This window comes from Somniosus microcephalus, chromosome 5, assembly GCF_052327205.1.
Source record: "Somniosus microcephalus isolate GS21.2 chromosome 5, FLI_Smic_1.0, whole genome shotgun sequence".
Taxonomy (NCBI): Eukaryota; Metazoa; Chordata; class Chondrichthyes; order Squaliformes; family Somniosidae; genus Somniosus; species Somniosus microcephalus.
Genome location: NC_140991.1, coordinates 298,437,219 through 298,453,006, shown reverse-complemented (window position 1 = coordinate 298,453,006; position 15,788 = coordinate 298,437,219). Strand labels below are relative to the sequence as shown.

Sequence of the window (15,788 nt, the reverse complement as noted above, 5' to 3'; positions counted from 1 at the left end):
CAAATAGGTTTGTCAAACACGATTTCCCTTTCATAAAACCATGTTGACTCTGCCTAATCGTATTTTGATGTTCCAAGTGCCCTGTTACCACATCCTTAATAATAGATTCTAGCCTCTTCCCTACCACTGATATCAGGCTAACTGGCCTGTAGTTCCCTGTTTTCTCTCTCCCTCCTTTCGTGAACAGAGGGGGTTACATTTGCTACCTTCCAATCCACTAGGATTGTTCCAGAATCTAGGGAATTATAGAATGCGAAATAAAGTGAAAGTGGTGAATGGAACCAAACCAAAATAAAAACCAGTTTAATGCGTCTGACAAGGCACCAATGAATTGCAGAGAACTGTGAGAGCAAATTTTGAGTGGTTCATCAAATCATTTGATCCTCATGAGCGTATTATGAATTGTTGGACTCGTGATTAAACAGGTATTTTTTTTTCTACAATACAAATGACTGTATTTCTTTTAAAAGATTGATTAGAGGTTCTTTAACAGCAGAATGTATGGATATTTCATTGATAACATATATCAAATGGCAAACTTTTCAGTAATCTATTACATCAGATATCCCTGTTCTGCATGGCCTTCATATTCACAGATGTGGAACCCAACATGAATACAGGAATGCTAGGAGAAGGGCATGGGGATGAACTGATTGAGAAGCAATGGATAGTGCGATAATGAGGAGTAATGACTTTTACCTTCATCAGCAGTAGGCTGAGGAAAAGCCAAGTCAAATTACCATAACGTACATGCCATGTCAGAAGGTACACTGAAGATAAAAACACGAGGAAGGCAATGGGAAACCACCTCAGCTGCTCCTCCTTAATAAGCGCCTCAAGAATCTCACGTGTGAGACTTGAGTTAGGACCTGTCCTCGGGCAGAACACAACGGATAGACAGACCCAGTTGGGTGGAGCACAGGGAGGAAAATCAGATGAGGTGGGTGGATTGCTCACCAGTAGCAGAGTCTGCCTGATTGTCCTTTCATTCATTTAACTGGAGAGAATATCAGGCTGGATCCTCCCCCATATGATTTTTCATTCAGCGTACTGCCCATGCTTGTAGGTACAGCAGGTACAGGTGAAAATCTACCCCCGTGGGGGTGAACAAGAGGCAAATGGGTTGGCATCATGACCATAGATCTCAGGGGATCCAAACAGGCTGGAAACAATGCAAAATAGAACCTGAAAATAAAATTGGGATGTTTGAGGACTAATTCTGTCTCACTCAGAGATTGGTGTGGGAAATGGAAAAATGTTACACCGGTGCAGTTGTGGATGTCTTTCTGAGGTTGGGGCTGATGTATATTGTTGGGGCAGGATAAGGGGAACTTTACTCTGCATTTAACTGTGTCGCTTCTGACCTGGGAGTGTCAGAAATGGAAAATGTCCCATTCCCAGCACTCATCTCACTCAGCTTGATGTGCAGTAATTAAAAAGCAGGGAAGAGTAAATGAACAATAGACCAACCCATCCGTGGAAGATAGGATAATAAATAATCACCATAAATGAGAAAACACATTCAAGCCAAACAAACTGGGGAAGCTATATAACCATTGGATTATAATAACCAATTATATACAAAGGCACGAGAACTACTTCAGATGGGACGTTAAGCCACGATCCCATATGCCTGTTCCAGTGAAATTAATAATCACACAGCCTTATTCAAAGATGAGCAGGGAGTTTTGTGCCTGAGCCAACATTGCTCACTCCACCATGATCACCAGAGAAAAAGATTCACAGCCATTCACCCACCTGTTGTCTGTGGGATATTGCTGACGTACCATTTACTAGCAGAACAAGTTAAAAGCCCATGGGATCCAGGGCAAAGTGTCAAGTTGGATTCAAAACTGGCTCGGAGACAGGAAGCAGAGGCTAATGGTTGATGGGTGTTTTTGTGACTGGAAGGCTGTTTCCAGTGGGGTTCCGCAGGGCTCAGTACTAGGTCCCTTGCTTTTTGTGGTATATATCAATGATCTAGACTTGAATCTAGGGGGTATGATTAAGAAGTTTGCAGATGATACTAAAATCAGCTGTGTGGTTGATACTGAAGAAGGAAGCTGTAGATTGCAGGAAGATACCAATAAATTGGTCAGGTGGGCAGAACAGTGGCAAATGGAATTCAATCTGGAGAAGTGTGAGGTAATGCATTTGGGGAGGGCCAACAAGGAAAGGGAATACACATTAAATGGTAGGACACTGAGTAGTGTAGAGGAACAAAGGGACCTTGGAGTGCATATCCACAGATCCCTGAAGGTAGCAGGCCAGGTAGATAAGGTGGTTAAGAAGGCATACGGAATGCTTGCCTTTATTAGCCGTGGCATAGAATACAAGAGCAGGGGGGTTATGCTTCAACAGTATAAAACACTAGTTAGGCCTCAGCTAGAGTACTGCGTGCAGTTCTGGTCACCACATTACAGGAAAGATGTGATTGCACTAGAGAGGGTACAGAGGAGATTTACAAGGATGTTGCCGGGAGTAGAGAATCTTAGCTATGAGGAAAGACTGGATAGGCTGGGTCTGTTTTCCTTGGAACAGAGGAGGCTGAGGGGAGACCTTATTGAGGTGTATAAAATTATGAGGGGCCTAGATAAAGTGGATAGAAAGGACCTATTTCCCTTAGCAGAGGGGTCAAAAACCAGGGGGCACAGATTTAAAGTAATTGGTGGAAGGTTTAGAGGGGATTTGAGGGGAAATTTCTTCACCCAGAGGGTTGAGGGGGTCTGGAACTCACTGCCTGAAAGGGTGGTAGAGGCAGGAACCCTAACCACATTTAAAAAGTACTTGGATGTGCACTTGGGATGCTGTAACCTGCGGGGCTACGGACCAAGAGCTGGGAAGTGGGATTAGGCTGGATAGCTCTTTGTTGGCCGGCGCGGACACGATGGGCCGAAATGGCCTCCTTCCGTGCTGTAACTTTCTATGATTCTATGAACAACAGCCCCCTGCATTCCTAAAGTAATTCATTGCGCCAATCCAAAATGCCATGCAAGTTAACAATAGGCGAGAGGAATATAGTTGAATAAATTGCATAAATGCAGTACTTTGTTTGCAATAGTTGAGTTTATCCAGTCTCACGCACTCATGTTCTGCCCCTTCATTCAGTATTCTAGGTCAGAAGTTGTCCTCACTTTCTTTGAAAGATCGTCAATAGACCAAGTATTAAAAAGTGACTCCATCCAGAAGGTTCAGATGAGTTTCCAAAGCCCCGTCAAAATATCAGGTGAGTGAACCATTTGACAATTCTTCCCATTTCACTGACACGTTACAGAGTGGAGCAGGTAAATTTTACAAAGGCCTTCCTAATTGCTGGTTTGGAGCTGTGCTTTTTCAATGGACCAGCGAGCGTGCAGAAAAGCGGCACATGGAACAGACTGTCTATTAGTTGCATTGTCTGGAGCACCGCTTTGACAAATCGATTGTGTGATTTTGTGCAATCAAGGATTTAAAAATAAATTCTTCAGAAGCCATGCCTGGAACGTTTTAGCCATTACAAAGCATTTTCAATGCAGAGATTATTAAAACAACTTAATTTGCCACCGTGCCCATGGTGGTACTGATTGAATCATACACCTAATCAGTTAATGTCCATCTGTTGTCCGGGGTTCCTGCCAGAAACATTCTAGCTACAAAGATTCATTCTGTGCTGAGTGCGCTGCCACCTGCAGAAGTAGGCCCCTCGACCCACATCAGAGAGAGAGACCCATTCAAAACCCAACCTCGCCCGTCATTGCAAGAAAGAAAGACTTGCATTTAGAGAGCGCCTTTCACGACCACCGGATGTCTCAAAGCGCTTTACAGCCAATGAAGTACTTTTTGAAGTGTAGTCACTTGTAATGTAGAAAACACGGCAGGCAATTTGCACACAGCAAGCTCCCACAAACAGCATTGTGATAATGACCAGATAATCTGTTTTTTTGTTATGTTGATTGAGGGATAAATATTGGCCAGGACACCGGGGATAACTCCCTTGCTCTTCTTCAAAACAGTGCCACGGGATCTTTTACATCCACCTGAGAGAGCAGGCGAAGGGTCTCGGTTTAACGTCTCATCCGAAAGACAGCACCTCCAACAGTGCAGCACTCCACTGGAGTGTCAGCCTAGATTTTTGTGCTCAAGTCTCTGGAGTGGGACTTGAGCCCACAACCTTCTGACTCAGAGGTAGGAGCGCTGCCTACTGAGCCACAGCGGACTTGAGGTTGAAGTACTGTTTGTGGGGGAGTCTCAATAGTTCTTAACTACTAGAGGTAGTGTTTCGTGGTCACAGAGAGCTATGTCACACAAGAAGAGGAAAAACCATCAAGGAGTCCTGCTCCACCTCATGAATTGTTCTTTCTGTCAACTGATGCAGAGCACTGTTGATAGACAAGGCAAAGGATTTGGGTGTGATTGTTGATAATTGACGGCGATTTTAACCCTACCTGATCACCAGAAACCTGGCCGGAGGGCAGTTAAAATCACCCTGGCTCGTACCTGACCGACAGCTGCCATGATAGCAACATCTGCAATTTTAACCTGCTGCCCTGAGCAGGCAGCAAGGACGAGCGCTCGAAGCCAACAGGGTCCTTCTTTACATATGCATGTTGCGGCCCGATGACGTCATTGAGACCCGACGGTAATTATAACTCAGGCCTGAGCGGGGAATCCACCTGGAGTTAAAATCGGGGCCAAAGTACTAAGCCAATCTAAAGCTGTTGCCAACAAGACTAATCAAATAAGGGATGCATCGCAGCAGCATTTGATTACATATCAAAACGAGTTAATTTAACCAAGTTATTTTGACCATCGGTGAAGGAACATTTGGAAAGTTGTGCCCATCATAGGCTAGATTCTCAGCCTGCTTATAGGTGTTTTTCTGTAAGTATGTGTAAGTTCGAGCAATTCTACTGCTGACCTCCATCATGTCCATCTTCGAGCCAGGAAACAGTAGTTAGGAACTGGTATAAAAACAGATAGTGCTGGAAACACTCAGCAGGTCTAAAAGGGGTGGATATTCGGACTAAAAGGGGTTCACTGCATTTCTAAGGCAGATCAATCTAATGTATCACAGAAATCACAGAAACCCCACAGTGCAGATAGAGGCCATTTCGGCCCATCGAGCCTGCACCGACACATATCCCACCCGATCCCCTTAACCCCTACATCAACACATATCCCACCCCTATCCCCGTAACCCCACTAACACTAAGGGTCAATTTATCATAGCCAATCAACCTAACCCGCACATCTTTGGACTGTGGGAGGAAACCGGAGCACCCGGAGGAAACCCACGCAAACACGGGGAGAATGTGCAAACTCCACACAGACAGTTCACCCGAGGCCGGATTCGAACCCGGGTCCCTGGCGCTGTGAGGCAACAGTGCTAACCACTATGCCACCGTGCTGGTCAAGTATCAAACTTTTCCATATGCAGTACCCTATGTGTCGCTTTGTATGTTTAGCAAATGACAGGATGCCGCTGTGTGTTGATTAACCTAAACAAATCCAGCTCCTCCACTGGGTTGTGGCGCTCCCTGGACTGATTCTTGGCTTGCGCTGGACTTTCTGATCTTAATGGGGGCAGCAGTTGGGCATTAACGACGAACCTCACTACCCCTGGGGGAGCAGAGGGAGAGGAAAATCAGCCGGTTCCCACTTCTGACTAGTAGCCCCTGACCTCTGACCCCTGCTGGAAATGTGGTGCAAGTGGACGCAGGGAGAGAGCACAAGTGATGCTTTATGTGGCCCAATAGCCTGCTGACACTCATTGGCTGTGATCGCCCATGGAGAATGATCATTTGGGTGTAGACCGGAGGACCTTGAAGCTATACCCAGCATATTGAGAGGAGGGGAGAAAATTGGAGGGGTGGGAAACCTCTGCCACCCTTTAGAATGACGCTCTGTCAAGTTTATCCCATTTCATATCAATTTATTAAAATGTCAATGCAAGTGCGTCTCTACTGAAATCATATCCATTTTCATTTTATTAATTCCACCCCCCACCCCCCCCCATTCCATTTCTCCTTTATTCTCCCATCCTCTCCTGTGTCACATATAATTCCTTGGCTAAGAGGAAGAGGCAGATGATCTGCTCCCAGGCCTCTGCTGATATCATGCTTCAGCAAGCGGCAACAAAATGCACCAATACATTCTGAAGTGAAGGGCCTGCCCAATGCTCTCCCTCTTTCCCTGTAGCTAATGTGCCTTGTCTCCATATGCAGCGCCCCCCCTGGCAGCTGAGATGAGGAACATACCCTATGGGCAATGCGGACATGAATCCATCCTCTGCCGTATTGTTGGGGCACTTGGACGGCCAATGAACAATGCCACCGTACAACTTCAGTGCTTTTTACTTTTACCCTCCAGTATTGTTTCCATGCCTTCTCTCCTGAAGGTGCTGAGTCTTGCCAGGGTGCAGTTCCACAGGGGCCCTCCAGCACCTTCGGCAAATGGCCATTCTCCCTGTGTGCGTGTAGACAGTGATTGCTAACAACTTGTGGCGGGCGGGGCGGGGAGTGATCACAGCCGAGCCTGATCCTGTTCACACCTGATGCAGAACTTCCTGGCACCAAGAGCTGAGATCAACTAAATTCCAGCATTCTTTATCAAGACAAAGAATTGAACCGTTGTCGGACTTTAAAATATCTATTTATCTAAAAGTTTTGAACGTGGCTGCCACACTCCAGGCCCATCAAGAATATAAAAAGGGAGCGAGGAAGGCAATCATTTCAGGCTGTGCTTTTCTAACCTGAGGCAGAAAATTACAAGGACTGGCAAACAATGTTCCCTCTAATTTTTTTTGGAGCTACGCGGCCCCTTTAACGGGCTACGCGGCCCACTCAAAGTTTCACGCCCGGGTGGTTTTTCCCTTGAAAAGCCAGTGAGCCGGCTGTGCACGTGCTCCAGAGCCCGCCCGCGCAGCTTAAAGGGAACATTGCCTGCAAACGTCCATCACCAAACAACAAGATTGATCTCCGGGCCTAGTTCCGTCACTTGCTCCGCAGGGAGTACTGGAGCAGCGTCCTGCAAGGGGACGCACCAGATTGGCCTTAAACATCACAACCGTGCTCCAGCCCCCGCACCAGGTTACCCATAAGCAATGCCATGGGAGATCAGCTAGAGCTTTCTAAAAACTTATCCGCTCTTGAGTTGGTCAGATTGCAAGCATTAACATTTACGTGGCTGAGCCTGTCAGAGCTAAACCCTTAATGGCCCGTCATTTCCGATAGGAGGCTTCCTGCCTGCAGATGCCTCCTATCGGAAAAAAATCTATGCCCTTACCTGAGGGCTCCCAAGGTCCGGCTATTTCCGATCCTGGGCCTCTCCACAGTTGAAATGCGCAGGACCCAGGCTATCCCAGAGGCGCAGGCGGTTCGCAAGCGTCCCTGGGATCACGTGGGCCATGGGGAGCCAATGGGAGATAGACCCGTCAAAAGTATGAATGGGGAATCACTGAAAAAAGACACTAAAACATTAAATACATTCTTTAAAAACCGTCACGTTTTTAAAATGAGTTAAAATGACATTAAATTAAATATTTTAAACAAAAATTAAATTATTTGAAAAAAATAATTAAAGTTTTTTACGGGGCTAAAAATAAACTTACATTTTTTATTAAAGTATTTTAAAATTATAACTGAGTGGGAAAAAAATTATTTTTTTTACTCTTTTTAAACTCTTATGCTGGTAAAAGTAGGCCTTACGTCTGCTTCTACCAGGTGTAAGATTTCTAAGGGTTTTCTGCGGGCGGAGGTTCTGCAGAAAGCGGAACTCTCCACCCGCAGAGGCCCTTCTCCAGGGCAGGCGCTTCGCATGCCTGAAACCGGCATTTCCGATGTCCCTACGGGTGGGTACACAGCTCGTACACACCCATAGGCATCGGAAAATACGGGCCTATGTATTTACATTTTTGAGAATTGTTTTCATTTGGATGCGATGTGCACTACACAGAATAAAGGTCCTCTCTCAGAGCGCTCTTGCTCCGTTTACATACGGGATAAGAAAGCTTCATTGACAGTAAATCACTGGAAATATTTCACATGAAAAGCCTTGCCACATTCCATTCCATTCCCATTTGAGGGGACGCAGTACAAACACTTCAGGAGCTCGCTTCCTTCTGGCTTTATATTCAGTAGTGCCAGCAAACGCTTCTTAACGTGGCTCGCAAACAGAATGGAACCCGTCTCCTTATTTCTGAAGATAATGTTGATACAGCAGAAGTATCTAAATGCTGGTGTACACTTGGAGTACTGCGCGCAGTTCTGGTCGCCGTATTATAAAAAGGATATAGAGGCACTGGAGAGAAGATTTACAAGGATGATACCAGAAATGCGAGGGTATACATATCAGGAAAGGATGAACAGATTGGGTCTCTTTTCTCTTGAAAAAAGAAGGCTGAGGGGTGACCTAATAGAGATCTTTAGTATTATGAAAGGTTTTGATAGAGTGAATACAGAGAGAATGTTTCCACTTGTGGGGAAGAAAGAAAGAAAGACTTGCATTTATATAGCGCCTTTCATGACCACCGGACGTCTCAAAGTGCTTTACAGCTGATTAAGTACTTTTAGAGTCACTGTTGTAATGTAAGAGCATATCTATAGAGGTCATCAATATAAGATAGTCACCAAGAAATCCAATAGGGAATTCAGAAGAAACTTCTTTACCCAGAGAGTGGTGAGAATGTGGAACTCGCTACCACAGGGAGTGGTTGAAGCGAATAGTATAGATGCATTTAAGGGGAGGCTAGATAAACATATGAGGGAGAAGGGAATAGAGGGTTACGCTGATAGATTTTGATGAGGAAAGACGGGAGGAGGCCCGAGTGGAGCATAAATGCCGGCATGGACTGGTTGGGCCGAATGGCCTGTTTCTGTGCTGTATATCCTATGTAATCCTATTTCAAATTCTCGTGTCTTCTCGCAGTATGAAGTAGTTATCAATGTGAAACGGCTGATCCCAGTGGTGTGGTCAAATGGGGCATTGTAGCTACGGGAAAAAAAAACATAACCTCCTGAACTTAGTTTATGCGTTTGCCTTAACAAAAAAATTCCGTCTGGATTTGTTGGGCCTCTGTTTTCTGGAGGCCGAGAAGCATCTGCTGAGTGTTGATTATGGGCACTTTATCGCCACCTTCTGGTTGAACTTGCAGCAGTGAAAAGCAAGACGGAACCAGGAGAGCATTGCCGGCAATGAATTTTAGCAAAATAATGTCCGTCGTTCACCTTAAGCTGACAGTATCAGAGGCCCAAAATGTCTCTTTTATTTCTCTATCCATGGTGACCCACTAACAAAAAGGGAAAGTGTCGCTTTGACATGTTTGATTTTATTAGCAGATGATTAACTATGCAGAAAAAATAGGCATTCTCCTGCCTTCTGCTGAATGAGCAAGATTGACCAGGCCCACTGCACTCCGAAGCTTCTTAAACATAAAACAAAAGCAAGGCAAGGCGGGTAACAGAAAGAATGCTTTTGGTGAAGGGAGCGGTCCCTTCTTCTTGTAGGGGCTCTGTCTTCATGAAAGTGGCAAATGGCAAAGCTTTGGTTAATTCGGGGAAGGAAGGAGCGCCAAAGAGCTGCCAGTTCATCACAATCTCACGTAGAAGTGAAACGATGATGACTTCACTACGATTTATACCACCGCACTCAACACTTGCAAAGGAGTTAAAGAAGGGTTTGGCAACTACTTTAACCCAGATTTTAACTCTGGGCGTGTTGGGGGGTGGCGGGGGGGGTGGGCGGGTTACGGGATGGACTGAAAACACCTGCAGACAGTTGAGCAGGAGGCCACCACACACCATTTTAACTCCCAGGCCTCATTTGCGTTTCTCTGGATTGTCTCCCTCCCGAAGCTTGCATAAGAGCTGGCGGGGTGGGGGGTGGCGGGGGGGGGGGTGGAAATCAGGCGGGAGGCCGATCCGCTGTGGCCCCAAGGGAACGGTAATTGAGGTGGGCTGTCCGAGCCGATCGCCGAAGAAGAGGAAAGGAGGCCTGAGGTTTCCTTGTTGGGCCAGGAGGAACCTTAAGAAAATGTAAAAATATATTGTGGCGTACCGACCACAGAAAGGACACAATCCGCTTTTCGGTCCGTAGACTATAAATCAGGCGTCATGCCTTTAAGAAGGATCACACCTTTAAGAAACTCGATCTGCAACATAGTTAAGCCCAGAGCGGGGGAGGAGCATTCGAAGCTGTGGACTGATGAAAAGCAGTCAGACTTGGTGTAGGCTCTGACGCCATTTTGTGTTCAACATGCAGTCTCAAGAATTAAACCTTTTCTGTTGAACCTCTCCGAGTTCAGTATTTTTTGCTAGGAGTACGTAGACTCCTACAATATATATATTTACTTGAGCCTCTTCTGGCCTGACGCTGAATGCTGGCAGCATTTGTTGGCGTGTTTGGCGCCGTGTGGGCCTCCCGATCCCTGGTGTTAAAATGGCATCACGGTGCCGATGACATCATCGGGCTGCAACTTTCCTATTTTAATTAGGCCCCCTGCCTGCCTGGATCGGGTGGCCTCCATACTGCCGGAATCTCAGCTGTAAAAACGGCACAGGGCGGGAGAGCATCGCGGACGCTGTGCAAACCCCGTCCCCTCCGTCATTTTAACTACCCTTAGCAACATTCACGCTGGGCAGGCTGGGTTCAAATCCAGGCCTTTATAATGAAAGGTCACTATCTCCCTACAAAGCAGGTTTTTTCCCCCCTTTCCTCCATTTGTGGCTAAGACCATCCCAAGTGGCACTGCAACCAATCACCAGGAGGTGTCTTATCTTTGTGAGTGGCCCAGGCGTGACTTCCCTCATTGTGGGCGGGCCCCAGGTTTTTGCACTTACTACTTTCCCATTCAATGCAGCGGCAAATTCGGTGATGCCGGGGGGGGGGACCGCAGGGGGTGAACCCACATCCTGCCGATCAAATGGGCTGTGTCACCTCATCACCTGGATGGTTTTCCCTCTCCCTAATGTGGGGCTTTTGAGACCGATTCCATCGCCCTCACCCCTGCCCTGGCAATGATCTGCTAACTTGACACAAACCCGGGATTGAACCCGGGACCTTTTTTTGGTCCATATGATTCAGTATAAGGTCTGATATAAGGCATATTTATTCACTGAGCCTTTGGGGCAGTCCGGGAGGAATAATGTTTATAGCAGCCTGTCCCAGCTTTACAGAATTGAGGAAGGTGCTGCTGTTGATATAAAGAAAGGCCTGATTGCAGCAATCATTTACCATCATAAAATATTTGCCTGTTGACCACGTTCTGGTTCCATTTAATTCCTTCACTAAAGCGGGGCCCCCTTATATCTTCACATCAGAGTGCAATTGGAAGAGCAAATCTTTGCTTAATATCCTTCGAATATAATTAAAAATTACTATATAGTTCTATTTGTGTCATAAGGATAATTGAACAGAATTAATTGTTCAGTATTAAATATATTTTGAAAATTACACTTCAGTACTTTGGGCCAGAGCAGGATCGGGCTCAGCTGTCACTTTTAAATAGGTTAAAATATTCGGCAGGGGACTGCCACATGAACAATTCAAGTGTTCATCTGCTAATATCGGCAACACTCGTTTCCGGTCTCAATTGTGCTATGTGTCAGCTGTGGCTCAGTGGGTAACACACTCACCTCTGCGTCAGAAGGTTGTAGGTTCAAGTCCCACTCCAGAGACTTGACCACATACAGCTAGGCTGACACTCTAGTGCAGTGCTGAGGGAGTGCTGCACTGTCAGAGGTGCTGTCTTTTGGATGAGACGGTTAAACCGAGGCTCCGTTTGCTCTCTCAGGTGGATGCATGGCATTATTTCGAAGACGAGCAGGGGTGTTATCCCCTGTGTCCTGGGCTAATATTTATCCCTCAACCAACATAACAAAAAAAAAACAGATTATCTGGTCACTATCACATTGCTGTTTGTGGGATTCACTGTGTGCAAATTGGCTGCCGCATTTCCCATGTTACAACAGTGACTCCACTTCATTGGCTGTAAAGTGTTTTGAGATGTCTGCTGGTCGTGAAAGGCGCTATATAAATGCAAGTCTTCCTTTCTATGTAAGTATTCCCACAGTAAATTATTGTGGTCAAAGGCTCACTTTTAGCTTATTAATCTAGTTAAACAATGATTAAAAACATATTCTGAGTTGTTATCTTTGCTGTCAGTGGCAAATTGCCAGGTGGAAATATGAACAATATTGTACCTACGGACCAGAACTAAAAGTATGCTGTTCACCCAATATTCACTATTTACCACCACCAAATTGCCTTATGTTTGTAGACAGAACAACACCCCAGAAAGTCCCCATTTTCTGCCTTTAAAGAGCCTCTTTGGAGCTCAAGCTTAGAGCTGCTGTGAGTCTCTGAGGCCTTTCAAAAAGGCCTCAAACCTTACCTGGTTTAAGGTAAACAATTCCAGAGGGAGTCGACCACCTTACAGCATGAGGCAAAATGGCTCCTGGAAGAGCCTGGGTGCACCTCCAGGCGGAGCGACTCTAGACCGCGCCATCTCACAAGGCCAAATCGGGCGGGTGCCGTTGAAGTGCCATCACAGTAGTTGGTATCCTGCCCCGACCATGCAAATGACCCCATCCTTGAAATTTGGGATGGGGTCTATGACCAATCATGTGGTTGGATGGAGATTCTGTTCCACCACTCTTCTGCCAATGGAGCGGTTCCGGTGAATTTTGAGATTTTGAGGGCAGCCTTTTCTCAGATGCCTCAGTTAGTATACGCAGTTCCCAATGTGGGGATAAGCCATACAGGCAAGGAAGGTACCAGGTCAATCTCCAGTCTGTGCTGAGTTAATCTGACCTCAGCAAGGATAGTCGTAGGTGTGCCTTAACACATCTGGGCTAGCTGAATAGTATCAGCCAAGGTTCCTGCTCTTGTTCGCCATCCAGTGACTCCTGTGGAAAAGTGTTTGTGCGTGTGTGTGCATAGGGTGAGGATAGGGTCTGTGACAAGCCCACAGTTAGAATCATAGAATCATAGAATGGTTACAACACACAAGAAGGCCATTCGGCCCATCGAGCCCGTGCCGGCTCTCTGCAAGAGCACTTCAGTTAGTCCCACTTCCCCGCCCTTTCCCCGTAGCCCTGCAAATTTCTTTCCATCAGATACTTATCCAACGCCCTTTTGAAAGCTGTGATTGAGTCTGTCTCCACCACCCTTTCAGGCAGTGCATTCCAGATCCCAACCACTCGCTGCGTAAAAAAGTTTTTTCTTATGTCGCCTTTGGTTCTTTTGCCAATCACCTTAAATTTGTGTCCTCTGGTTCTCAACCCTTCCGCCAATGGGAACAGTTTCTATCTACTCTGTCCAGACCCCTCATGATTTTAAACACCTCTATCAAATCTCCTCTTATCTTCTCTGCTCCAAGGAGAACAACCCCAGCTTCTCCAGTCTATCAACGTAACTGAAGTCCCTCATTCCTGGAATCATTCTCGTAAATCTTTTCTGCACCCTCTCTAAGGCCTTCATATCCTTCCTGAAGTGTGGTGCTCAGAATTGGACACGGTACTCCAGTTGGGGCCGAACCAGCGCTTTGAGATGTCCAGTGGTTGTGAAAGGCGCTATATAAATGCAAGTCTTTCTTTTTCTTTTTTATACAGGTTCATCATAATTTCCACACTTTTGTACTCTATACCTCTATTTATGAAGCCCAGGATCCCATAAGCCTTTTTAACTGCTGTCTCAACCTGCCCTGCCATCTTCAACAATTTGTGCACATATACCCCCAGGTCTCTGTTCGTGAACCCCTTTCAGGAGTGTACCATTTAGTTTATATTGCCTCTCCTCATTCTTTCTACCAAAATGTATCACTTCACACTTTTCTGCGTTAAATTTCATCTGCCACGTGTCCGCCCATTCCACCAGCCTGTCTATGTCCTCTTGAAGTCTATCACTCTCCTCCTCACTGTTCACTATACTTCCAAGTTTTGTGTCATCTGCAAATGTTGAAATTGTGCCCTGTACACCCACGTCCAAGTCATTAATATCATCAGGAAAAGCAGTGATCCTAGAACCGACCCCTGGGGAACCCCACTGTATACCTTCCTCCAGTCTGAAAAACAACCGTTCACCATTACTCTGTTTCCTGTCACTTAGCCAATTCCGTATCCATGCTGCCACTGTCTCTTTTATTCCATGGGCTTCAACTTTGCTGACAAGCCTATTATCTGGCACTTTGTCGAATGCCTTTTGGAAATCCATGTACACCACAACAACTGCATTACCCTCATCAACCCGCTCTGTAACAGCCAGCCTTTCTAATACCTCCTCTTTATCAATTTTATCCTATCAAGTATCTCCACTACCTCCTCCTTTACCATGTCTATGACAACATCCTCTTCCTTGGTGAAGACAGATGCAAAATACTCATTTAGTACCTCAGCCATACCCTCTGCCTCCATGTGTAGGTCTCCTTTTTGGTCCCTAATCAGCCCCACCCCTCCTCTTACTACCCGTTTACTATTTATATGCCTATAGAAGTCTTTTGGATTACCTTTTATGTTGGCTGCCATTCTATTCTCATACCCTCTCTTTGCCCCTCTTATTTTCTTTTTCACTTCTCCTCTGACCTTTCTATATATAGCCTAAATCTCAGATGTATTTGCAACCTGACAACTGTCATACGTGTTCTTTTTCTGCTTCATCATATTCTCTATCTCTTTTGTCATCCAGGGAGCGTTTTTTGGATGAGACGTTAAACCGAGGCTCCGTCTGCTCTCTCAGGTGGATGTAAAAGATCCGATGGCGCTATTTTGAAGAAGAGTAGGGGAGTTATCCCCGGTGTCCTGGCCAATATTTATCCCTCAACCAACATAACAAAAACAGATTATCTGATCATTTTCACATTACTGTTTGTGGGAGCTTGCTGTGCGCAAATTAGCTGCCGCGTTTCCCACACTACAACAATGACGCCACTTCAAAAGTACTTCATTGGCTGTAAAACGCTTTGAGACACCCGGTGGCCGTGAAAGGTGCTATATAAATGCAAGTCGTTCGTTCTTGCAATTGCAACCTGGGTGAGGTATCACCGGTGGAACTCTATCCAGCAAAATTCTGCACCTTCAGGAGAGGGTGAGAGTAAATTGTGAGGGTGGGGGGGAAGGAACAATATGAGGTAGCTCCAACTCTTGCAAAAAATCCCCTCTGCCTTGGCTAACTGTTTACACGCCAGATCTTTAGAGCTCGCCATGAAATGTCATCTAGACATGCAGCGAAGCCAGCTGTACACTTCTCATTTACCTCAACCATACCAGTATTGTTTTTTTTTTCCACAGAAATTATGCGTTCGAATGGGTTTTGCTTAGCAAACACAGAAACCATAGTCTTTGATCACAGTATTCCAAATGGGAAAGACCAGCACATAGCGGCCGATTCCACAGAAAACCTGTGAGTAAAACTTTTCTTGGCTTTAGTGTAAATGTTTTTCATGACGTGGTTTTATAATGGGTGATTGAAGTAGGTTTAGTATGGGATGCCAGAAAGCCAGCAGTAGGATTCAAGGCTGTAATTGAGTCCAGACGACGCGACCCAATCTAAAGCGATTTATGGACACCAGCAGAACCCACAGGGTTAGATTATAGTCTTCAGCTCACCACCAGTTGTTTCTTATTCTATATATATATATTGTTTATTCGTTATTACTCTTTTTTTAAAAATAAAGGGTATTTTCTTGCTGTTGTGCGGTAAGTAAGCTGAGCCAGGTCATGTGATGGAGGGAGTGGGCTGTGGGAGAAAGGGTTATGATGCTGATTTGGGAACCTTGACCTGAAGGTATATGGCAGGTGCCGTGGTTTTATGAGCTG

General features: G+C 45.7%; 1 protein-coding gene and 1 long non-coding RNA gene across 3 annotated transcripts in view; one reads left to right on the top strand and one right to left on the bottom strand.

Moving 5' to 3' along the window:
• Window positions 1-7,364, bottom strand: part of LOC147117851 (uncharacterized) — a 68,968-nt gene extending 61,604 nt beyond the window's left edge. The window contains exon 1 of one of the 2 annotated variants that reach the window (XR_015078542.1): window positions 7,264-7,364. This is a non-coding gene — a long non-coding RNA (uncharacterized LOC147117851). The remainder of the gene's footprint in view (window positions 1-7,263) is intronic. The other variant, XR_015078541.1, reaches the window with a different exon arrangement.
• pxdc1b (PX domain containing 1b) overlaps window positions 1-15,788 on the top strand; it is a 63,568-nt gene that overhangs the window by 31,466 nt on the left and 16,314 nt on the right. Inside the window, exons 3-4 of the mRNA XM_085989222.1 lie at window positions 3,109-3,226; window positions 15,261-15,372. Coding sequence (XP_085845348.1) covers window positions 3,109-3,226; window positions 15,261-15,372 — 230 coding nt within the window. The remainder of the gene's footprint in view (window positions 1-3,108; window positions 3,227-15,260; window positions 15,373-15,788) is intronic.